Source organism: Salmo salar, chromosome ssa09, assembly GCF_905237065.1.
Source record: "Salmo salar chromosome ssa09, Ssal_v3.1, whole genome shotgun sequence".
Taxonomy (NCBI): Eukaryota; Metazoa; Chordata; class Actinopteri; order Salmoniformes; family Salmonidae; genus Salmo; species Salmo salar.
In genome coordinates this window covers 37,546,245-37,571,440 of record NC_059450.1, presented here as the reverse complement: position 1 = coordinate 37,571,440, position 25,196 = coordinate 37,546,245, and the positions used below count along the sequence as shown (strand labels likewise).

Here is a 25,196-nt window from a genome sequence, read left to right as displayed (position 1 = left end):
ATACAGTGGAAATAGTGGACACAGTGGACACAGTGGATACAGTGGAAATAGTGGAAATAGTGGACATAGTGAACACAGAGGACACAGTGGACATAGTAGAAATAGTGGGCACAGTGGACATGGTGGACATAGTGGACACGGTGGACATAGTGGACATAGTGGACATGCCTAAGTTTCCATGGATTGTAGCAAGTGGAAGTCACAGAAATATTCTCATATTGCTCTGTATGTAACTATCAGGTGTATTAAGGAGGAAACGCCTAAATGAGACAGGAGACATGCCATAATATAAAAAGTAGACTGAAGTACTATCTGAGTAAGCCAATGAGGAATGAATGAATAAGAGAGAAAAACATTTTGAAAAAGACTGTTTAATCAGAATTTAAAAACATGTACAGGAACAGAGAGGTTATTGTCTAACCCTCCGATCCACTAGTGGGACTATAGTAAACATCTCACTATAGCCAATTAAAATGTGTATTAAGACTGATTCCTCCAGACAACACAAAGACAGAAAATAACACAAAACGGTGGTTCCAAAAAGGAGCCTTTTTGGTTGTTTGTTTTTGTTTAGCATAGTATGGAGGATGCTGTAGAATGCTGAGTTGCCTTCTTCTTGCAACCCATTTGGTGTGGTGGATGAACCTGCAAACAAAAGAGAAAACATGTTAGATTTGTATTTTGCATAACGAAACAACAATCTTTAATGTTTGTAGCATTTGTAAGGTTGAGGTTGGTGGTGAAGGTGTATATTTTTCTCTGTGTATTTGCTTTGATTCTGGGGTGGCAGGTAGCCTCGAGGTTAGAGCGTTGGGAAAGGAATCAAAAGTTCACTGGTTCGAGTACCGAACGATACAAGGTGAAAAATCTGTCGCTGTACCCTTGAGCAAGGCTCTTAACCCTAATTTCTCTAGGGGTGCTGGACAATGGTTAACCTGCAGGTATCTCAGAAGGAGTTGGGAGGTGCAAGAAATACATTTTTTATTACACATTTGTGTGTAACAGGACAAATATAAGCACCCTGAAATTGTTATTATAATGAAGATCTAGTTGAATGTGACTTAAATGAACAGTGTTGGTCTATATTTGAATGAGTACACTGAATGGCCTGTACTGTACCTGAGTTGGTCTACTTAGTGAATGTGTGGCTTTCAGCTCCCCCACGTCCAAATCCTTTGGGGGGAGAGAAAAAGAGAGCAAGAGAGACAGAGAGAAAGAGAGAGAGTGTTGGGTCAGGGGACTGCATACTGTACGTCGACAAAACATTGACCCCGTTCCACAGCAGCTCTTCTAGAACCACCACACGGAACCAACATGTCCTATGACTACCGCTGTTCCAATTCCAACAGAACATTCCAACTATTTCTCACATTCAGGATATCTGTCAATGTAAGGGGATCGACTAGCCCACTTTTCAGAGACAGTGACTGTATTTTGAGGAGAGAGTTTCTAGGTTATCAGTAGATAAAATATAAAATATATTGATTGATAAGATGTTAATGACCCCAATGTTCTTTGTGGAAGCGTGAACCTTACCCACTGAGGTGGGTATCGTAAATGGTTCAAATTAGCTCATTCTGTCACAGGTTCACAATGAACAGACTTTCCATACAGGATGTTAGGGTCAGGAATACCCGATAGTGAGGTTCTCCTCCCAAAGATTACAGCGTGGAGCTTTATCAGAGTACGTATATAGACACACGGCTCCCATATCACTGAACTCAACTTATATATCAACTACCTTCTTACATTGACATGTACCTTGAACCAAAAACAGATAACAACCCTAGGTAATATGGTTACGATAATAGGGTTGTGATCTCTCTCAATTATGATATCCTCATTAAGATAGATTGTTAAGACACCTGTCACCTCTAATGTAGGATCATTATAAATAGGAACTCACCTTTAGGCCCAAATAGTGCAGAGTAGCAGGGGCTGTTACAGTAAGGCTTGCCATCGTGCTAGAGAGAGAGAGAGAGAGAGAGAGAGAGAGAGAGAATGAAAGAGAGGGTACAGGCTGTATTAGAACCAGCCTGACTGACTGAAAATACCAGCATGTGATTGTATTCAGATAAAAAGCCAAACAATTACATGAAAGATTAATGGACCAGAATGTGGGCTTAATTGTAGTTTATGACCAATACGATCTATGACAAGAGAACACATATCATAAATAAATGTTTCCAATATCCTTAATTCTTTCCTTAAAATATTTCTCATCTAATAATGAATTGTGTGTTATGTGTGAAGTGTGGTTGCACATGCTTGTGTGTTTGCCCGCGTGCGTGCTTGCACATGCATGGGTGTGTGTGTTTGAGTGTGCACGTGCGTAGGTGTGTGTGTGTGTGTGTGTGTGTGTGTGTGTGTGTGTGTGTGTGTGTGTGTGTGTGTGTGTGTGTGTGTGTGTCGGCTGACCTCTGCGTGTGATCCGGCCGACAGCGTCTTGTTACACTTCTCACACTTCAGACAGGGTCTGTGCCAGTCCTTCCCCAGCGATGTCACTCTCTCCGCTGTGAGACAAAGAGATAATAGGACACGTTTAGCTAATGGACAATGGCCCACTCACAATGACATGCATCTTCCCACACCACACGAGAAGGGCACTGTAGTCTGCTGAGGATACTGTCTGGATGTCAGACTGTAGTCTCGTGAGGATACTGTCTGGATGTCAGACTGTAGTCTGGTGAGGATACTGTCTGGATGTCAGACTGTAGTCTGCTGAGGATACTGTCTGGATGTCAGACTGTAGTCTGGTGAGGATACTGTCTGGATGTCAGACTGTAGTCTGGTGAGGATACTGTCTGGATGTCAGGCTGTAGTCTGCTGAGGATACTGTCTGGATGTCAGACTGTAGTCTGCTGAGGATACTGTCTGGATGTCAGACTGTAGTCTATTGAGGATACTGTCTGGATGTCAGGCTGTAGTCTCGTGAGGATACTGTCTGGATGTCAGACTGTAGTCTGGTGAGGATACTGTCTGGATGTCAGACTGTAGTCTCGTGAGGATACTGTCTGGATGTCAGACTGTAGTCTGGTGAGGATACTGTCTGGATGTCAGACTGTAGTCTCGTGAGGATACTGTCTGGATGTCAGGCTGTAGTCTGGTGAGGATACTGTCTGGATGTCAGACTGTAGTCTGCTGAGGATACTGTCTGGATGTCAGACTGTAGTCTATTGAGGATACTGTCTGGATGTCAGACTGTAGTCTGGTGAGGATACTGTCTGGATGTCAGACTGTAGTCTGGTGAGGATACTGTCTGGATGTCAGACTGTAGTCTGTTGAGGATACTGTCTGGATGTCAGGCTGTAGTCTGCTGAGGATACTGTCTGGATGTCAGACTGTAGTCTATTGAGGATACTGTCTGGATGTCAGACTGTAGTCTGGTGAGGATACTGTCTGGATGTCAGACTGTAGTCTGTTGAGGATACTGTCTGGATGTCAGGCTGTAGTCTGCTGAGGATACTGTCTGGATGTCAGACTGTAGTCTATTGAGGATACTGTCTGGATGTCAGACTGTAGTCTGCTGAGGATACTGTCTGGATGTCAGACTGTAGTCTATTGAGGATACTGTCTGGATGTCAGACTGTAGTCTGGTGAGGATACTGTCTGGATGTCAGACTGTAGTCTGCTGAGGATACTGTCTGGATGTCAGGCTGTAGTCTATTGAGGATACTGTCTGGATGTCAGACTGTAGTCTATTGAGGATACTGTCTGGATGTCAGACTGTAGTCTATTGAGGATACTGTCTGGATGTCAGACTGTAGTCTATTGAGGATACTGTCTGGATGTCAGACTGTAGTCTATTGAGGATACTGTCTGGATGTCAGACTGTAGTCTATTGAGGATACTGTCTGGATGTCAGACTGTAGTCTATTGAGGATACTGTCTGGATGTCAGACTGTAGTCTATTGAGGATACTGTCTGGATGTCAGACTGTAGTCTATTGAGGATACTGTCTGGATGTCAGACTGTAGTCTATTGAGGATACTGTCTGGATGTCAGGCTGTAGTCTGCTGAGGATACTGCTTGTGTGCTCCATGATGTAATGTTACAGGCCTCGTTTAGACCAGCACACAGATAACACTTTAGTCACAAGAATATTGGGAGGGTGTGGTGCTTGGCTGAGTGTCTGAGGAGAGAGAGAGAGAGAGAGAGGAGACTCCCTGAGGAATACGCCCTCCATTCCCTCCCTATTTCCTCTCCTTCCCTGTAAATATAAAAACCCGATAAAGAGAGTATTTATCTTCGGGCTGAGCTGTGAGGAACGATTTGCAACAAACAGCCATCATGGAGCCGGTCGTTAAACAGGGGGGTAAGCCATAGTCATGGGTTTTATGGTTTTTATGAGCAGAAAAGCTCGGAGTGCTGTCTGTTGAGACCTATCCCACGATGCAATGGGAGAGAGGGCCAACTAAGCATCTGCTGTGTCTGATGGGAGCCAAATGCTGTAAAGTTCATCAAACTGAGCACACACACTCAAGCACATATACACATACATACATCACACACACTGAACACATATACACATACATACATCACACACACTGAGCACATATACACATACATACATCACACACACTGAGCACATATACACATACATACATCACACACACTCAAGCACATATACACATACATACATCACACACACTGAGCACATATACACATACACGCATCACACACACACACAATTTCAAAACATAAGGACAGGAGGTGCTGAAAGCAAAATGACATTCTAATCAATTTTGGTCATAAATAAAGTAGAGAAAATTCAAAACCCACTGGAGCGTAACGTTATCTCTACCATCTATGGATATGAATGAGGGTCCTGCTAAAGTCTTACTCAATACACCATTTAAAGTAAATGTTTAACCAATAGATGACAGATCCATCATGTGAACTCTTGCTTCGTATTTGGAATTACTGTAAATGATTCTGAAGGTCTCTACATATTGTAGAATTGCATTTGACTATACTGTATTACCGAGTTCCTGCACGGTAGGCATATGTATCATTAGTTATTTGTCAGTGGTGGAAAAAGTACCCAATTGTCATATTTGAGTAAAAGTAAGAGACCTTAATTGAAAATGACTAAAGTAAAAGTGAAAGTCACCCAGTAAAATTCTACTTGAGTAAAAGTCCAAAAGTATTTGGTTTGAAATATACTTAAGTATCAAAAGTAAAAGTATAAATCAATTCAAATTCCATTATATTAAGCAAACCAAACGGCACAATTTTCTTGTTTTTTAAATTTACGGATAGCCAGGGGCACACTCCAACACTCAGACATAATTTACAAACAGGGCATTTGTGTTTAGTGAGTCTGACAGATCAGAGGCAGTAGGGATGACCAGGGATTTTCTCTTTAAGTGCGTGAATTAGACAATTTTCCTGTCCTGCTAAGCATTCAAAATATAACAAGTACTTTTAGGAGTCAGGGAAAATGTAGAGTAGAAAGTACATTATTTTCTTTAGGAATGTAGTGGAGTAAAAGTAAAAGTTGTCAAAAATATAAATAATAAAGTAAAGTACAGATACCCCAAAAAAACACTTAAGTAGTACTTTGAAGTATTTTTATTTAAGTACTTTACACCACTGGTATTTGTCATGTCAGTGATTTAGGCCTCGATTCAATCCGTAGTGCTGAAGAACCGCACTGTAGCGCAAATTCAATGTAAAGATAATTTCCCGATTGAGCCGACATATGCAGCATTTACCGTGAATCCAGTCTCTGTGAACGCAGGAACATTGCCTTTACATTTCTATGGAGCTGTAGCACAATTCTTCAGCGCTACGGATTAAATCGAGCCCCTAGTGTGAGTATGGATCCATTCTGGCAACTGCTGTCAGATTATTGTTCCAGTGTCTCAGTACAATCAGTCGGTCAGTCAGTCAGCCAGTCAGTCAGTCAGTCAATCACTGTCTCAGTGCAGTCAGTAAGCCAGTCAGTCAGTCTTCCACTCAGCCAGTCAGTCAGTCAGCAATCAAATTCTACTGGGGCGGCAGGTAGCCTAGTGGTTAGAGCGTTGGACTTGTAACTGAAAGGTTGCTAGATTGAATCCCAGAGCTGACAGGGTAAAAATCTGTTGTTCTACCCTGAACAAGGCAGTTAACCCACTGTTCCTAAGCTGTCATTGAAAATAAGAATTTGTTCTTAACTGACTTGCCTAGTTAAATAAAGGTTACATTTTAAAAAATCTGTCAGTCAATCAGTGTCTCAGTGCAGTCAGTCAGTCAGCCAGTCAGTCAGTCCTACATCATTCCAGCTGGTTCTGTAGAGGCTGGGTGGAATGGAACCAGGTCCAAGGTTTGGCCTCCCTCTGGGCCACAGTAATTACCAGAGGTGTGGACTCGAGTCACAAATATGATGACTTGCAACTCGACTTTGACTTTAACACCAATGACTCGTGACTTGAGCCTTTTGACTCGACCTGACTTGATACCCTCCCCAAGCCCAAATATTAAAAATGATGCTATTAAAAAAAGTGTGCAGCGCATCAACTCTTCATTTAACGGATTACAGTTTGAATCGGACTGCAGCCAATCAAATTGTGTCAGCTGAGAAAAAGTTGTGCGTGGCAGTGCAGAGGAACGTCGGCGGGTGAATTCACATGGAGCCCTTGGAAAGATGATACCCAAAATTATTATTTTCGGATATAAAGACGACGCTGTATCAATAAAAAACAGATTGCAACTTGCAAAACATGCGGGAAGAAAATTACAGACGGAGGCGGAACAATTTCCAATTTTGCTTGACATTGGAAGCTGCACAAAGAATGGTAAGTCGTGGCTAATATAGCCGACAGCTATATATTTTATTACTTTACTGGTGTATCATGTAGGCTAACGTAATGTTAAGTCAATGAGCCTCCACAGAGTCAGTCAGTGCGGGAACGTGATCATTGCACCCAAGATTGAGCTACAACTGGCTAGGCAGTTGGTAGCCTAAATCCTGCCTGATGTTACTGCTGTTCCTTAAACCATTGACATACGTTAGCCTACTGTAACCACACAGAGTGTGTGTGTGTGTGTGTGTGTGTGTGTGTGTGTGTTAAGGTTGGACGATTGTGTACAAGCCTACGTCGCCCGATTGCGCCCCATAGCGTTCCTCGATAGTCGATCACTATTGGGGGGGAGGCGGTGTTTTTCTCATGGCTACCCATGGAAATATAACATTTATTTGGAAAGTAATAAATATATAGATATTTTTAAAAGCATTCATGATTTGCGTAAATGTAATATACTATTACTCTTGTTAAAAATATGAAATGGTATTACATTTGGTGAAGAGCACATTATGACTTGTTTAGAACTCAAAACTTAAAGTTTAGGACTTGAGACTTGACTTGATTCTTGACGGTCTTGACTTGAGACTTGACTTGAGACTTGAGTGCTAAGACTTGAGACTTACTTGTGACTTGTAAAACAATGACTTGGTCCCACCTCTGGTAATTACTGTACTTCCACTAACAAGATGAGGAAACAGAGAAAGGATGTCCCTCTCCACTACCCTGGGACAGAATATAATGGTGCTGCTGTGTCTCAAGTGCTCTAGGTTGACTTACAGTGTCAGAGGGTAACAGAGGCAACGCTGTTGGGTTACTTATTCACACAGGGGTTTTCATTCCTACTCTGGAGCAATCATGGCCGACACGTTAATAAGGTCTATTGTGATTCATCGAACAACATTCCTTCACTTCTGTTGTCACCATTGGTTATGAATGGGCAGCTCATTCCTCAGGCACTCAGAGCTGTTGTCCATCTGTCTGTCTGTAGGTGGGTGTGTGAATGAAGTTTATATACAGACACAGATCCTTCAGTCCCCTTGATGTCAATGTCATGGGGTGTGTCTACTGTAATTGGGGTATGTCTACTGTAATTGGGTTGTGTTTACTGTAATGGGGGTGTGTCTACTGTAATGGGGGTGTGTGTGAGAAAGACCAACGACTCTGAATAACACTTCTTACACCACTCCAACTACCCTGAATAACCCTTCTTACCCCACTCCAACTACCCTGAATAACCCTTCTTACCCCACTCCAACTACCCTGAATAACCCTTCTTAGACCACTCCAACTACCCTGAATAACCCTTCTTACACCACTCCAACTACCCTGAATAACCCTTCTTACACGACTCCAACTACCCTGAATAACCCTTCTTACACCACTCCAACTACCCTGAATAACCCTTCTTACCCCACTCCAACTACCCTGAATAACCCTTCTTACCCCACTCCAACTACCCTGAATAACCCTTCTTACACCACTCCAACTACCCTGAATAACCCTTCTTACACCACTCCAACTACCCTGAATAACCCTTCTTACCCCACTCCAACTACCCTGAATAACCCTTCTTACCCCACTGCAACTACCCTGAATAACCCTTCTTACACCACTCCAACTACCCTGAATAACCCTTCTTACCCCACTGCAACTACCCTGAATAACCCTTCTTACCCACTGCAACTACCCTGAATAACCCTTCTTACCCCACTCCAACTACCCTGAATAACCCTCCTTACCCCACTCCAACTACCCTGAATAACCCTTCTTACCCCACTCCAACTACCCTGAATAACCCTTCTTACCCCACTCCAACTACCCTGAATAACCCTGGATTGGCTCAGATCTGAATCTAAATGGTCCATGAAGATAATGTATTGAGGGAACACGTAGTTAAGATGACCTCTATTTGTGGTTCCTGGGTAAATCTCTGCACACTGTGATAGTTGGTGCCCTTCCTTGGCTCATACTCTCTCTTCTCTCTGTCTCTGTCTATCTCTGTCTAGCTGTCTCTCTGTCGTTACAGGGAGAGGGGTAAGTTTGATTGTTTCCCGCTCTCCTCTCTCTGGAAGCAGACAGTACTTTCCCTCCATCAGTCATTGACTTAAGCATCAGTAGAACGATTGCTTCCATCTGAGAGCTCAGCCACCCCTGGGAGAGAGAGGCAGGGAGGTGAGAGCTCTGGAGAGTCGAGATGGGGTGGGTAGAGAGAGAGAGACAGGGAGCTGGGGGCTCTGGAGAGTCGAGATGGGGTGAGTAGAGAAAGAGACAGGGAGCTGGGGGCTCTGGAGAGTCGAGATGGGGTGAGTAGAGAAAGAGACGGGGAGCTGGGGGCTCTGTAGAGTCGAGATGGGGTGAGTAGAGAAAGAGACAGGGAGCTGGGGGCTCTAGAGAGTCGAGATGGGGTGAGTAGAGAAAGAGACAGGGAGCTGGGGGCTCTGTAGAGTCGAGATGGGGTGAGTAGAGAAAGAGACAGGGAGCTGGGGGCTCTGGAGAGTCGAGATGGGGTGAGTAGAGAAAGAGACAGGGAGCTGGAGGGAGCTATGAGGTAGGTAGAGAAGATCAACCAAGGCAAAAGACAGTTTAGCAAGAGAGGAGATGGGGAGATAAATGATATGTGTAGAACAGGAAATAGGCCTCTTCTGGTAGGAAAACAGGCCTACAGTGGAACAGGTTGTGAAAAGCTACTTACGTGAAGATGGAGTTGCTGCATAAGCATTTCCAAGCTAGATAGGGTGTCAAATCAAATCAAAGTTTATTTGTCACGTGCGCTGAATACAACAGGTGTAGACCTTACAGTGAAATGCTTACTTACAGCCTCTAACCAATAGTGCAAAAAAGGTATTAGGTGAACAATAGGTAAGTAAAGAAAAAGAACAAAGAAAAGACAGTAGCGAGGCTATAAAAGTAGCGAGGCTACATACAGACACCGGTTAGTCAGGCTGATTGACATGTACTGACATGTAGATATGGTTAAAGTGACTATGCATATATGATGAACAGAGAGTAGCAGTAGCGTCAGGTTGCCTAGTGGTTAAGATTGTTGTGCAATGAACCGAAAGGTCGCTGGTTCGATACTCCCAAAGCCAACAAAGTAAAAAGTGTGCCGATGTGCCCTTGAGCAAAGCATTTAATGCTAATGGGTACTTTAAGTTGCTCTCGATAAGAGTGTCTACTAAAATGTAAGATAGTATAGCTGCTCCCTTGAGCAATGACAGATACTTTCTGAAAACAACTATTTTAGAGATTTATGAAAGAGAAAACTGATAACAGCCTACAAGCTAAAAAACTGAAGCTCAGCTTCAATACCCTATTGCCCTGAGACATTTTATTCAAGAGCTGCAGAGAGACGCAGAACTGTTTTTTCATGGGGGCTTTTTCAGCAGCACATGAAAAAAACGAAAAGGTAATCCGCAGAAGGAAAGTATGGCTCCCCAGCCAGCAAGGCCAATTCCTCTGACTGACAGGCCAACCTTACTGTAAAGAGAGACAGAGAGACAGAGAGAGAGAGAGAGAGAGAGAGAGGGAGAGAGAGGGAGGTGGGGGAGTTATGAGGTGGGTAGAGAGAGAGACTCTGTTCACGAACACTCTGGGGCTCTGTTCACAAACACAAACAGACCCCACAAACACAAACCAACCAAATCATGAGAAAACAAAATGAGGTGGAAACTGAGCTGCACTTCCTAACCTCCTGCCAATGTTTGACCATATTAGAGACACATATTCCTCTCAGATTACACAGACCCACAAAGAATTCGAAAACAAACCCAATTTTGATAAACTCCCATATCTACTGGGTGAAATACCACAGTGTGCCATCACAGCAGCAAGATTTGTGACCTGTTGCCACAAGAAAAGGGCAACCAGTGAAGAACAAACACCATTGTAAATACAACCCATATTTATGCTTATTTATTTTCCCTTTTGTACTTTAACTATTTGCACATTGTTACAACACTGTATATATACATATGACATTTGAAATATCATTATTATTTTGGAACTTCTGTGAGCTTAATGTTTACTGTTCATTTTTTTTATTATTTATTTCACTTTTGTTTATTATCTACTTCACTTGCTTTGGCGATGTTAACATATGTTTCCCATGACAATAAAGCACCTTGAATTTAATTGAGAGAGACAGAGAGAGAGAGGCAGAAAGAGAGAGAGAGAGAGAGAGAGAGAGAGAGAGAGAGAGAGAGAGAGAGAGAGAGAGAGAGAGAGAGAGAGAGAGAGAGAGAGAGAGAGAGAGAGAGAGAGGGGGGGGAAAGTATGGCTCCCCAGCCAGCAGAGTCAATTCATCTGACTGACAGGCCAACCTTACTGTAGAGTGAGAGAAAGAGAGCCTTTGTAGCTTTGTGCTATGTATCATGGCTTTGTGTGTCTCCAGCGATGACAGACTGACTCTGTTAAGCTACTGAAGTGAAGGAAATGTGCTAAATGGATCAAGACACATAAAATGATCTGTCCGTACGTCCAATCAGTTCCTCCCTCCATGGACCTCCAGACAGAGGGAGACCAAGGTTCTTGGGATTCACCGGATAAAACAACCCATTACATTTCCTCTTCTTCTCATCTTTCATTTAAGTCGTCACTTAAAATAAGTACAAAAGCAATATTTTCCATGGGGAATATTAGTTTACGAGATGGAACCAGTGGTCGTAATTTGATGGCACTCGTTTTCCTTCCCTAGCCTTGATCATAATAATATTAGTTTACACCGTGCCCGTCTGAGATGTCATCTCCCTCGCAGTGCTTGTGCTTGTCAGTACACTTCCTTACTATATCAGTTGTTGAGAAATAAGATGGGTAGGCTCCAACACAAACAGATGGTTACTGCCAACTTGAACATGTATGAATTCCCCATTTCAAACCTGATATATAGCTAGTGATTTCCTATTCCAATACAAGTCTGAGAGAGATATTGTATTAGGATGTCTTAATGCCCGCTGTAGCCTTTTATCCCTGTGTTATTTTATCCCCTCTCTCCCTAATGCACTAAGTGCCGTATGCTAAGTCACTGACTTAGCAGGACCTGCAGTACCACAGCTAGTCTGTTGTCAAGCCGTTATCACTGTTGGAAAATCTCCAGAGTCTGAGGGGGAAAAGACTCCCATTAAATTCACTGCATCAGATTTTTGTAGAATTATGTCTTCCTCTTTTGGGAAGGGCAAATAAACATTGCAGTCATTAACCAATTAGTCAATTAGTATTACTAAAATTGTTATTAACTAGTTACTAAAAGTTTGCATGCCAAAAAGATTCTGCAGTCACAGACATGTTTTTTCTATATATAATCCCTAACAGGAAATTGCTCAAGCGAAGCATTGCTCCTTTTCTCTCACAATCTCTCAAGAGCTTTTTTACAGCTACAGACAAGTTGGTTAACTAAACTGTATTGAACTGTCCACAGGTTTCGTCAAATGTGAAATATGGTATGATAACCCCAAGCAGGTATGTTGAATAAAATAAGTGCACCCTGTTTAGCAAAAATAATGAATAATAATTTTGATCGACACAATAAAGATGTCTTACCGAAGTAAACTTCCTTTGTGCATTTTGGGCACTTCGGCATGGTGATGTGTTGGTCTCCGGGATAGAAAGAAGTATCCTAGTTGAATTAATGCTCACAGCAGTTATACAGCAGCAGCAGCCCACCTGTCCGTCCTAAACCACGCCTCGTTGTGAAATGCAGATGTTTGCGCGCCTTAGTATTTATACCGCCTAGGAAATAGTTGCGCTCCGCGGAACTGAATAGAGGGTGAGGCTTTGACAGCGTGTGTGTGTGTGTGTGTGTGTGTGTGTGTGTGTGTGTGTGTGTGTGTGTGTGTGTGTGTGTGTGTGTGTGTGTGTGCGTGCATGTGTGTGTTTTTGTGTGTGTGTGAGATCTTATAAATATATATATATATATATATATATATATATATATATATATATATATATATATATAGAGAGAGAGAGAGAGAGAGAGAGAGAGAGAGAGAGAGAGAGAGACAGAGAGAGAGTACAAAATACGGAAATTATTGGAGTTGAGTCAGTGTGCATCTAAGATCTAAGTCAGGAAATCATGTCAGAAACGTTTTTGTGCACTAGCTAATACCTTCAGGATAGTTATAGGTTTATTCACTATAGGCTATATTCTAAATAATTGAATTGAATAAAAAAATATATTGTTTGTTGACCATTGCTAGAGAACCATTTTTAAATCTTATTTCAAGCAGATTTAATTCAAAACTGTAATTAGGCCACTCAGGAACATTCCCTGAGTAGATTTCACCTTGTGTTTTGGTTTATTGTCCTGCTGAACGGTGAATTCATCTCCCAGTGTCTGGTGGAAAGTGCTTAGCTACATTTATTTTTTATCCTGAAAAACTCTCACTTCCTTAACGATTACAAGCATAACCATAACATGATGCCGCAAGCACTGTGCTTGAAAATATGGAGAGTGGTACTCAGTGATGTGTTGGATTTTCCCCAAAGATAACACTTTGTATTTAGCACAAAAAGTACATTTATTTTGTCACATTTTATGCAGTATTACTTTAATGCCTTGTTGCAAACAGGATGCATGTTTTGTAATCATTTTTTTTTCTGTATACGCTTCCTTCTTTTCACTCTGTCAATTAGGTTAGTATTGTGGAGTAACTACAATGTTGTTGATCCATCCTTAGTTTTCTCCTATCACAGCCATTCAACTCTGTAACTGTTTTAAAGTCATCATTGGACTCATGGTGAAATCCCTGAGCGGTTTCCTTTCTCTCTGGCAACTGAAGGATTCCTGTAACTTTGTAGAGACTGGGTACAGTATATTGATACACCATCCAAGGTGTAATTAAGAACTTCACCATGCTCAAAGGGATATTCAATTTCTGCTTTTTAAAATGTTTACCCATCTACTAATAGGTGCACTTAGCGAGGCATTGGAAAACCTCCCTGGTCTTTGTGGTTGAATCTGTGTTTGATATTCACTGCTCGACTGAGGGATCTTACAGATGTGTGGGGTACAGAGATAAAGTAGTCATTAAAAAATCATGTTAAACACTGTTATGGCACACTGAGTGAGTCCATGCAACTTATTATGTGACTTATTAAGCACATTTTTACTCCAGAATTTCTATCAGCATGTTAAATGTGCAACCAGAGGAAAAATAACTCTGGACCACCTATACTCCACACACAGAGATACAAAGCTCTCCCTTGCCCTCCATTTGGCAAATCTTACCATAATTCTATCCTGCTGATTCCTGCTTACAAGCAAAAATTAAAGCAGGAAGCACCAGTGACTAGATCAGTAAAAAAGTGGTCAGATGAAGCAGATGCTAAGCTACAGGACTGTTTTGCTAGCACAGACTGGAATATGTTCCGGGATTCCTCCGATGGCATTGAGGAGTACACCACATCAGTCACTGGCTTTATCAATAAGTGCATCAATGACGTCATCCCCACAGTGACCGTACGTACATACCCCAACCAGAAGCCATGGATTACAGGCAGCATCCGCACTGAGCTAAAGGCTAGAGCTTCCGCTTTCAAGGAGCGGGACTCTAACACGGAAGCTTATAAGAAATCCCGTTATGCCCTCTGACAAACCATCAAACAGGCAAAGCGTCAATACAGGACTAAGATCGAATCGTACTACACCAGCTCTGATGCTCGTCGGATGTGGCAGGGCTTGCAAACCATTACAGACTACAAAGGGAAGCACAGCCGAGTGCTGCCTAGTGACACGAGCCTACCAGATGAGCGAAACCTTTTCTATGCTCGCTTTGAGGCAAATAACACTGAAACATGCATGAGAGCACCAGCTGTTCCGGACGACTGTGTGATCACGCTCTCTGCAGCCGGTGTGAGTAAGACCTTTAAACATGTCTGTAGCCATGAAGTGCTTTGAAAGGCTGGTCATGGCTCACATCAACACCATCATCCCAGAAACCCTAGACCCACTCCAATTTGTGTACCACCCCAACAGATCCACAGATGATGCAATCTTTATTGCACTCCACACTGCCCTTTCTCCCTTGGATAAAAGGAACACCTCTGTGAGAATGCTATTCATTGACTACAGCTCAGCATTCAACACCATAGTGCCCTCAAAGCTCACCAATAAGCTAAGGACCCTGGGACTAAACACCTCCCTCTGTAACTGGATCCTGGACTTCCTGATGGGCCACCCCCAGGTGGTAAGTGTAGGTAACAACACATCCGCCACGATGATCCTCAACACTGGGGCCCCTCAGGGGTGCGTGCTCAGTCCCCTACTGTACTCCCTGTTCACTCATGACTGCATGGCCAGGCACGACTCCCACACCATCATTAAATTTGCCGATGACACAACAGTGGTAGGCCTGATCACCGACAACAACAAGACAGCCTATAGGGAGGAGGTCAGAGACCTGGCCGTGTGGTGCCAGGACAATAACCTCTCCCTCAATGTGATCAAAACAAAGGAGATGATTGTGGACAACAGGAAAAAAAGGACTGAGCACGCCCCCATTCTCATCCACAGGGCTGCAGTGAAGCAGGTTGAGAGCTTCAAGTTCCTTGGTGTCCACATCATCAACAAACTAAAATGGTCCAAGCACACCAAGACAGTCATGAAGACGGCACGACAAAACCTATTCCCCCTCAGGAGACTGAAAAGATTTGGCATGGGTCCTCAGATCCTCAAAAGGTTATACGGCTGCACCAGTGAGAGCATCCTGGTTGGTTGCATCACTGCCTGGTATGCTGCTCGGCCTCTGAGGCACTACAGAGGGGCCAGTACATCACTGAGGCCAAGCTTCATGCCATCCAGGACCTCTATACCAGGCGGTGTCAGAGGAAGGCCCTAAAAATTGTCAAAGACTCCAGCCACCATAGGCATAGACTGTTCTCTCTGCTACCGCACGGAAAGCGGTCCTGGAGCACCAAGTCTAGGTCCAAGAGGCTTCTAAACAGGACAGGAGGGAAGGGGATGGGGAGGTGGGAGAGGGAAGGAGGGGAGGGGAAGGGAAGGGATATCAGCTGACTGACTCCTTTTTAATTAGCTCTTGAAATATGATCTGACCCTCCTACCGGTTCCACCTGAATTGCAGGGAACCTTTAGCTGATAAATGATCAAAGAGGTTACATCATTTCTATAGATGATTGAAGACATCCTCCTGGCCTGGGCTGCGTTCAGCAGGGCACAATGTTGTGGAAGACTCAGGCAGAAATATATCATGCAGAATAAAGATGGGCTCCCAAGTGGCGCAGCTGTCTCAGGCACTGCATCTCAGTGCAAGAGGTGTCACTACAGTCTCTGGTTTGAATCCAGGCTGTACCACATCCGGCCGTGATTGGGAGTCCCATAGGGCGGCACACAATTGGCCCAGCGTCGTCCGGGTTTGGCTGGGATAGGCTGTCAATGTAAATAAGAATTTGTTTTTAACTGACTTGCCTAGTTAAATAATAATAATAATCATCTTACATGTAGAACACGGACTCAGCTCTATATCATGACAACCTTCCACAACATTTAAATATTTATTTTACCTTTATTTTAATTGTAACAGGGAGTCCCATTGAGACCAACGTCTATTTTGCAAGGGAGCCCTGCATCTCACAGATTACACAACAATTACACAATCACGGCAGCATTGATCATGCCTCTGTTCTTGGGTTAGGCTGCAGTTGGCCTTTACTACAGCCTAGTAACTATGCTTCTACCCATGTGATCACAGCTACTGTGTGTTTGTTGGTTACAGTCTCTAACAGACAGTCTTGGACAGCGTAGGAGTTTAATTGGCTTGTGACTACAGTGATGTGTGGTGTCGTCACAAATGTCTTTGCCAAAGAGACAGGGAGTGTTTTGAGCCTGTTCCGGGCCAGCCCTGTGTAATGATTACAACATGTTGCACACCCCGCCTAGGTCCAGAGAACAGTTAAAACACACACACTTGAACCTACAGTATATGAAGTGTGTGTTTAAAATGCAAACACCTACCAAACTCTATGAGCACACTCATGCACGCACGCACCACACACCACCACACCACACCACACACCACCACACCACACCACACCATACCACCACCACACCACCACCACACCACACCCCACCACCCCACACCACCACCACACCACCACCACACCCCACCCCCCCACACCACCACCACACCACCACCACACCACACCACCACACACCACCCCACACCACCACACCACCACCACACCACACCACCACACCACACCACACCACCACACCACCCCACACCACCCCACACCACACCACCACACACCACACCACCACACACCACACCACCACACACCACACCACCACACCACCACACACCACACCACCCCACACCACACCACCCCACACCACCACACCACCACCACACACCACCCCACACCACACACCACACCACCACACACCACATCACACCACACCACACCACACCACCACACACCACCACACACCACCACACACACACACACACACACACACACACACACACACACACACACACACACACACACACACACACACACACACACACACACACACACACACACACACACACACACACACACACACACACACACTTTCAGCCCATTCCCATCAGGCCTCTCCCAGCCTGCAGCACGGCGCTTCCTGTGACAGACAGAGACACGCTCGCTATAGCTGGATCAGAGGATAAGAGAGGGAGAGAGAGAGAGAGAGATAGATAAAGGGGGGAGGAGAGAGGGAGGGAGAGAGAGAGAGGGGGGATGGAGAGGAGAGGGGGGAAAGAGGAGGGGGGGAGTAAGAGAGGAGAGAAATATTGGAACAGATTATATAGAATACAGCATGCAGAGGGGATCCTTAAAACTGTCACTGTCAGGACAAGGAGATTAAGAAAAATAATATGGGTAGAAATGATTTTACCGTGTGACTACCCACTGGTCAAAACAATGTTGAATCAATGTTGTTACCATGTCATTTTAACTAAATAATTCAATGTGACATCAATGTAAGAGAATTCTGTCTTTTTTTTCACCCAACTTTGAACCTAAATCCAATGACAGGGTGACATGTTCCGTTGATTTCACGTTGAATTCACGTTAGCTGACCACTCAATGAAATGTAAATTAAATATAGATGTTAAACTGATGTCTGTGTCCAGTGGGTAAGTGCAGATCAACTCCCTCTCTCTGAGCTAATAAAAACAATCAATTTCCTGCAATGAATCTGTTAAGAATCTCCAGTAGCTTGTTTTATTGGAACCGGGACATTTTTGGCCTCTGTTATTTGCGGGAGTAGCATAGCTCCACAGAATGATGGATAGGGGTCTATCCAGCGGGCTGAGAGCAGAGAAAGAGGAGAGTTAAACACAAGAAAACATACAGGCTGGGATCAAGACTGTTAGTAAAACAAGCCACAGCATGGTTTAGTTCATCAGTCCTGCAAATCTGTCAGACAGAGGAGGGAGAGATGTAAAGAGAAAGAGCCAGGATTGAGTGGAGAATATGCTGCAGACAGAGAGAGGGAGGGAGAGAAGGGGAGATGGAGAGAGAGAGACAGGATTGAGAGGAGAACATGCTGCAGACAGAGGGAGGGAGGGAGGGAGGGAGGGAGGGAGGGAGGGAGGGAGGGAGGGAGGGAGGGAGGGAGGGAGGGAGGGAGGGAGGGAGGGAGGGAGGGAGGGAGGGAGGGAGGGAGGGAGGGAGGGAGAGGATTGAGAGGAGAACATGCTGCAGATAGAGAGATGAAAAAGAGAGAGAGCGAGAGAGAGAGAGGGATACACAGGGAGGGAGGCCGGCCAGGACTGTTGGCCAGTAGATTCAAGCTACAGGACTCAGTGTCCTTTTCTTTGAGGCTTGGACAGAGACAAAGGGACAGTGAGGAGCTGTCAGAGCATGGGAAGTGATTGTTATTCACATGCTCTCTCTCTCTCTCTCTCTCTCTCTCTCTCTCTCCACACACACACACACACACACACACACACACACACACACACACACACACACACACACACACACACACACACACACACACACACACACACACACACACACACACACAGAGACAAACAGACACACACACACAGACACACACACAGGTTGCCACGCACACACACACACACACACACACACACACACACACACACACACACACACACACACACACACACACACACACACACACACACACACACACACACACACACACAGGAGACGTTCTGTAGGGTCACCAACTGTGGCTGTCCTATCTCTTCTCTCTTAATACTCCCATTACCTCATTATACTGATTATACTGGCTTAGCTTTCTTCCTTTTATCCCTCCAGCCCCTCAGAGCAGATCCAGCCTGTCCACATACACTATATTCATCATGAATAGCTGTAGGACCTCAGAGCAGATCCAGCCTGTCCACATACACTATATTCATCATGAATAGCTGTAGGACCTCAGAGCAGATCCAGCCTGTCCACATACACTATATTCATCATGAATAGCTGTAGGACCTCAGAGCAGATCCAGCCTGTCCACATACACTATATTCATCATGAATAGCTGTAGGACCTCAGAGCAGATCCAGCCTGTCCACATACACTATATTCATCATGAATAGCAGTAGGACCTCAGAGCAGATCCAGCCTGTCCACATACACTATATTCATCATGAATAGCTGTAGGACCTCAGAGCAGATCCAGCCTGTCCACATACACTATATTCATCATGAATAGCTGTAGGACCTCAGAGCAGATCCAGCCTGTCCACATACACTATATTCATCATGAATAGCTGTAGGACCTCAGAGCAGATCCAGCCTGTCCACATACACTATATTCATCATGAATAGCTGTAGGACCTCAGAGCAGATCCAGCCTGTCCACATACACTATATTCATCATGAATAGCTGTAGGACCTCAGAGCAGATCCAGCCTGTCCACATACACTATATTCATCATGAATAGCAGTAGGACCTCAGAGCAGATCCAGCCTGTCCACATACACTATATTCATCATGAATAGCTGTAGGACCTCAGAGCAGATCCAGCCTGTCCACATACACTATATTCATCATGAATAGCTGTAGGACCTCAGAGCAGATCCAGCCTGTCCACATACACTATATTCATCATGAATAGCAGTAGGACCTCAGAGCAGATCCAGCCTGTCCATATACACTATATTCATCATGAATAGCAGTAGGACCTCAGAGCAGATCCAGCCTGTCCACATACACTATATTCATCATGAATAGCAGTAGGACCTCAGAGCAGATCCAGGACTAACAAGTCATAGAGATCAAAATGTTAGCTACATCCTTGTTGTTACAGAAACACTTGACTCTGTGAAAGAGTTGACGACTGCACGAACAACAACTTGAACTGTTTGCGACTTTTCGACTTTGCGTCATAGTATTATGATTGGTGTTTCTGTGTAGTTTCTCACATAGAAAACATTCCAGAGCCTCTCTGCAAGAAGTGAGAGACTGCAGACAACTTCAGTTTGTGTTTGACTTGGATATGTGTCAAGAAGTGGCTTATTGTCAAAACAAATATACTACTCACACATGCAGACAGACACTCTCATACACTCTGGACACCAATATGGAAACATGGAAATAGTGTATCTGTCCTTGTCTGTACTGGGTTCTAAGCATGTACAGTATATGTGAATGTTTAATATTAGCATTTAGTATTTGTGAGGTGATCTACAATAAAAGGCAACATGTAACAAGAACATTTCACAGAAGTTTCTCATAATTGGATAATAGGCTAATCACATGGAAGCCATTGAGAATAGGTTCAGAAAACAATTATCTAAACCCAAACCCACCACCCTCAAACTGTTGTCATAAAGAGCAATTTCAAGCCAGGCACAATGTTGGCAGGAACACAGCTATTTGTCAGAAAAACCCCAAACAAACAAACAGGAGTAAAAATGACGGTTTGCTAGGCAACGGGTAATTATTTATCAGGGTTGTGTGTTCTGTGCCATGGTTACGAGAAGCTTCATCAAAACAGGATATGAAACGGTGGTGTGCTGTTGATGATTGTCTACAGTTACTTCCTGTTCTCTCTGGGTAGAGTCAGATTTGATGAATTCAAAAAATAGATTGTAATTATTATTTATTTATTATTAGTTATTATGGATTCCAATTAGCTACTGCCAAGGCAGGAGTTACTGTTCCTGGGGTCCAGCAAAATGAAGGCAGTTAAATACAATTAAAAACATTACATTACATTCACAACAGATTTCACAACATATTAAGTGTGTGCCCTCAGGCCACTACTCTACTACCACATACAGTATATACAATACAAGATCCATGTGTACGTGAGTGTATGGTTTGTATGTTATCATGTGTGTGTGTATGCGTGTGTCTTGGCCTGTGTGTGTGTGTGAAGAGACCTCTGGTGGCATGTCTTGTGGGTATGCATGGGTATCTGAGCTGTGGGCTAGTAGTTTAAACAGACAGCTCGGTGATGAAGTGATGAAGTCAATATCTCCTCTACTTTGAGCAAGGAGAAATTTACATGCATATTATTAATGTTAGCTCTCTGTGTACATTTAAGGGCCAGCCGTGCTGCCCTGTTCTGAGAATTTTCCTAAGTCCTTCTTTCTGGCACCTGACCACAAGACTGGACAATAGTCCAGCTGTGATAAAACTAGGGCATGTAGGACCTGCCTTGTTGATAGTAGTGTGCAGAAGGCAGAGCAGAGCTTCATTGTGGACAGACTTCTCCCCACCTTAGCTATACTGTTGTATTAACATGACCGTTTACAATCCAGGGTTACTCCAAGCAGTTTAGTCTCCTCAACTTGCTCAATTTCCACATTATTCAATAGAAGATATAGTTGAGATTTGGGGTTTAATTAATGATTTGTATGCGCACATAATATGCACATACATTTACACGGATTCTAACGCACACCCACTCACATACATGCTGCTGCTACTCTGTTTATCTTATATCCTGTTACCTATTCAGCTTACCCATATACATATCTACCTCCATCACTCCAGTATCCCTGCACATTGTAAATATGGTATTGGAACTGACCCTGTATACAGTATGCTTACTTAGTTATTGTGTTCACATTTCTTCTTATTTCTAGTTTGTTTTTTCTAGTATTACATTGTTATTGATTATTGGGTTATTGGGTTTTGAGTTTTAAAGATAGGCATTTTACTATACTTGAAACTTAAAGCATGAAACTTGAAAATACAAAGCTTTTAGTTTTTTAAATACACTGCTCAAAAAAATAAAGGGAACACTTAAACAACACAATGTAACTCCAAGTCAATCACACTTCTGTGAAATCAAACTGTCCACTTAGAAAGCAACACTGATTGACAATAAATTTCACATGCTGTTGTGCAAATGGAATAGACAACAGGTGGAAATTATAGGCAATTAGCAAGACACCCCCAATAAAGGAGTGGTTCTGCAGGTGTGGACCCAGACCACTTCTCAGTTCCTATGCTTCCTGGCTGATGTTTTGGTCACTTTTGAATGCTGGCGGTGCTTTCACTCTAGTGGTAGCATGAGACGGAGTCTACAACCCACACAAGTGGCTCAGGTAGTGCAATCATCCAGGATGGCACATCAATGCGAGCTCTGGCAAGAAGGTTTGCTGTGTCTGTCATCGTAGTGTCCAGAGCATGGAGGCGCTACCAGGAGACAGGCCAGTACATCAGGAGACGTGGAGGAGGCCGTAGGAGGGCAACAACCCAGCAGCAGGACCGCTACCTCCGCCTTTGTGCAAGGAGGAGCAGGAGAAGCACTGCCAGAGCCCTGCAAAATAACCTCCAGCAGGCCACAAATGTGCATGTGTCTGCTCAAACGGTCAGAAACAGACTCCATGAGGGTGGTATGAGGGCCCGACGTCCACAGGTGGGGGTTGTACTTACAGCCCAACACGTGCAGGACGTTTGGCATTTGCCAGAGAACACCAAGATTGGCAAATTCGCCACTGGCGCCCTGTGCTCTTCACAGATGAAAGCAGGTTCACACTGAGCACATGTGACAGACGTGACAGAGTCTGGAGACGCCGTGGAGAACGTTCTGCTGCCTGCAACATCCTCCATGACCGGTTTGGCGGTGGGTCAGTCATGGTGTGGGGTGGCATTTCTTTGGGGGGCCGCACAGCCCTCCATGTGCTCGCCAGAGGTAGCCTGACTGCCATTAGGTACCGAGATGAGATCCTCAGACCCCTTGTGAGACCATATGCTGGTGCGGTTGGCCCTGGGTTCATCCTAATGCAAGACAATGCTAGACCTCATGTGGCTGGAGTGTGTCAGCAGTTCCTGCAAGAGGAAGGCATTGATGCTATGGACTGGCCCGCCCGTTCCCCAGACCTGAATCCAATTGAGCACATCTGGGACATCATGTCTCGCTCCATCCACCAAACGCCACGTTGCACCACAGACTGTCCAGGAGTTGGCGGATGCTTTAGTCCAGGTCTGGGAGGAGATCCCACAGGAGACCATCCGCCACCTCATCAGGAGCATGCCCAGGCATTGTAGGGAGGTCATACAGGCACGTGGAGGCCACACACACTACTGAGCCTCATTTTGACTTGTTTTAAGGACATTACATCAAAGTTGGATCAGCCTGTAGTATGGTTTTCCACTTTAATTTTGAGTGTGACTCCAAATCCAGACCTCCATGGGTTGATAAATTGGATTTCCATTGATTATTTTTGTGTGATTTTGTTCTCAGCACATTCAACTATGTAAAGAAAAAAGATTTGAATAAGATTATTTCTTTCATTTAGATCTAGGATGTGTTGTTCAAGTGTTCCCTATATTTTTTTGAGCAGTATATTTAGGACTAACTTATTGTTTGCCCCCATTCTGAAACTGACTGCAGCTCTTTGTAAAGTGTTGCAGTGATTTCACTTGCTGTGGTAGCTGACGTGTATAATGTTGAGTCATCAGCATACCTTGACACATAGCTTTACTCAGAGCCAGCGGCAGGTCATTATCAAAGACTGAAAAAAGTAAGGGGCCTAGACAGCTGCCCTGGGGAATGCCTGACTCTACCTGGATTATTTTGGAGTTCCCATTAAAGAACACTCTCTGTTCAGCAGATTATGATTGAAAATGTAAAAAGCTGCACTGAAGTCTAACAAAACAGCTTCCATAATATTTTTATTAAACATTTCTCTCAGCCAATCATTAGTAATTTGTGTAAGTGTCATTCATGTTGAAAGCCATTTTCTATAAGCATGCTGAAAATCTGTTGTTAATTTGTTTACTGTGAAATAGCATTGTATCGTGTCAAACACAATTGTTTACAAAAGTTTTCTAAGGGTTGGTAACAGGGTGATTGGTCAGCTGTATGAGCCAGTAAAGGGTGCTTTTCTATTTTTGGGTAGTGGATTGACTTTTGCTTCCCTCCAGGCCTGAGGGCACACACTTTCCTGTAGGCTTAGATTGAATAGATGGCAAATAGGAGTGGCAATATCTTCCGCTATTATCCTCAGTAATTTTCCATCCAAGTTGTCAGACCCAGGTGGCTTGTCATCAATGGAATACCATCTCTTATCAATGAAATACAACATTTTATCAATGAAAGACAATATTTTATCAATGCAATACAACATTTTATCAATGAAATACAATCTCTCAATCAAAGTGAATTTTGCCTGAATCAAAGTGGACTCCATGATGCAAAAGCAACATTGTTTCAGTGTGAAAAGGCAATGCATGTTTTGGAAAATATAGCATGTCATCCAGAAGCATCTAAATGTCATCACCATCTGGTCTCAGGAAGCATTAATTATCACTTAGCAATGGCTATGGCGGTGAAAGTGGCACTCTCGGGAACGTTTAACCGCATTGGCCTAAATCTCTCTATATACTGTATGGCTCTGTATAGAACTGATATAGGTCATTGGTCTGTGGCTACTGGTGTAAAACGGAGCATTCCAGAACACTCTAGACTAGAGCATTAAATACTGTGCTGCTGTTGCTGCTGTTACAGTTGTAAAACAAAGTTTTCAAAACAGATGTGTTCTAAAGGTGATTCATCTTTCCTGCTAATAAACATTGACAGGAAGGAGCCCTGATTACCATCACAGGGTGTTTTATTATTAAACGTAATGTCTCCAATTGTCTCCACACTAAGGCAATAGCACTTCGCTATACAATTCGTGTTTGGAATTCCTTATGAGTAGAACCAGGAGGTTTCCCTGAACACGTGACCTGACCAGGAAAAGCTCTGGGCCTTAGTTATTAAACATTACTTCTTGAGAAGGTACAATAATGTTGCTGGACCCCAGGAAGAGTAGCTGCTGCTTCGGCAGGAACTAATGGAGATCCATAATAAATACAGGTAGAAACACACTATATGTAGATATTAGGACCAATAAAACCCAGTCTATCCACAGTGTTTTGTGACATCAACAACTGTCAATAAGAGTATAAGTCTACCTACTATCAGAACA

General features: G+C 43.7%; 1 protein-coding gene across 1 annotated transcript; it reads right to left on the bottom strand.

Moving 5' to 3' along the window:
• Nucleotides 1–355: 355 nt before the first annotated feature.
• LOC106611282 (cysteine-rich protein 1) lies at nt 356–12,602 on the bottom strand. The gene is made up of 5 exons (XM_014211328.2): nt 12,324–12,602; nt 2,419–2,513; nt 1,907–1,964; nt 1,120–1,173; nt 356–645 (listed from the first exon to the last, which is right to left on the bottom strand). The coding sequence occupies exons 1-4, from the start codon at nt 12,361–12,363 to the stop codon at nt 1,130–1,132; spliced, it is 237 nt and encodes a 78-aa protein (XP_014066803.2). The 5' UTR covers nt 12,364–12,602; the 3' UTR covers nt 356–645; nt 1,120–1,129.
• Nucleotides 12,603–25,196: the final 12,594 nt, after the last annotated feature.

Excerpts from the sequence above, each read along its gene's own strand:
- LOC106611282 (XM_014211328.2), bottom strand. The coding sequence starts at position 12,363 with ATGCCGAAGTGCCCAAAATGCACAAAGGAAGTTTACTTCG. Across the intron at positions 2,514-12,323 it reads CACAAAGGAAGTTTACTTCG|CGGAGAGAGTGACATCGCTG; the intron begins GTAAGACATCTT and ends TTTGTCTCACAG. Across the intron at positions 1,965-2,418 it reads CGGCCGGATCACACGCAGAG|CACGATGGCAAGCCTTACTG; the intron begins GTCAGCCGACAC and ends CTCTCTCTCTAG.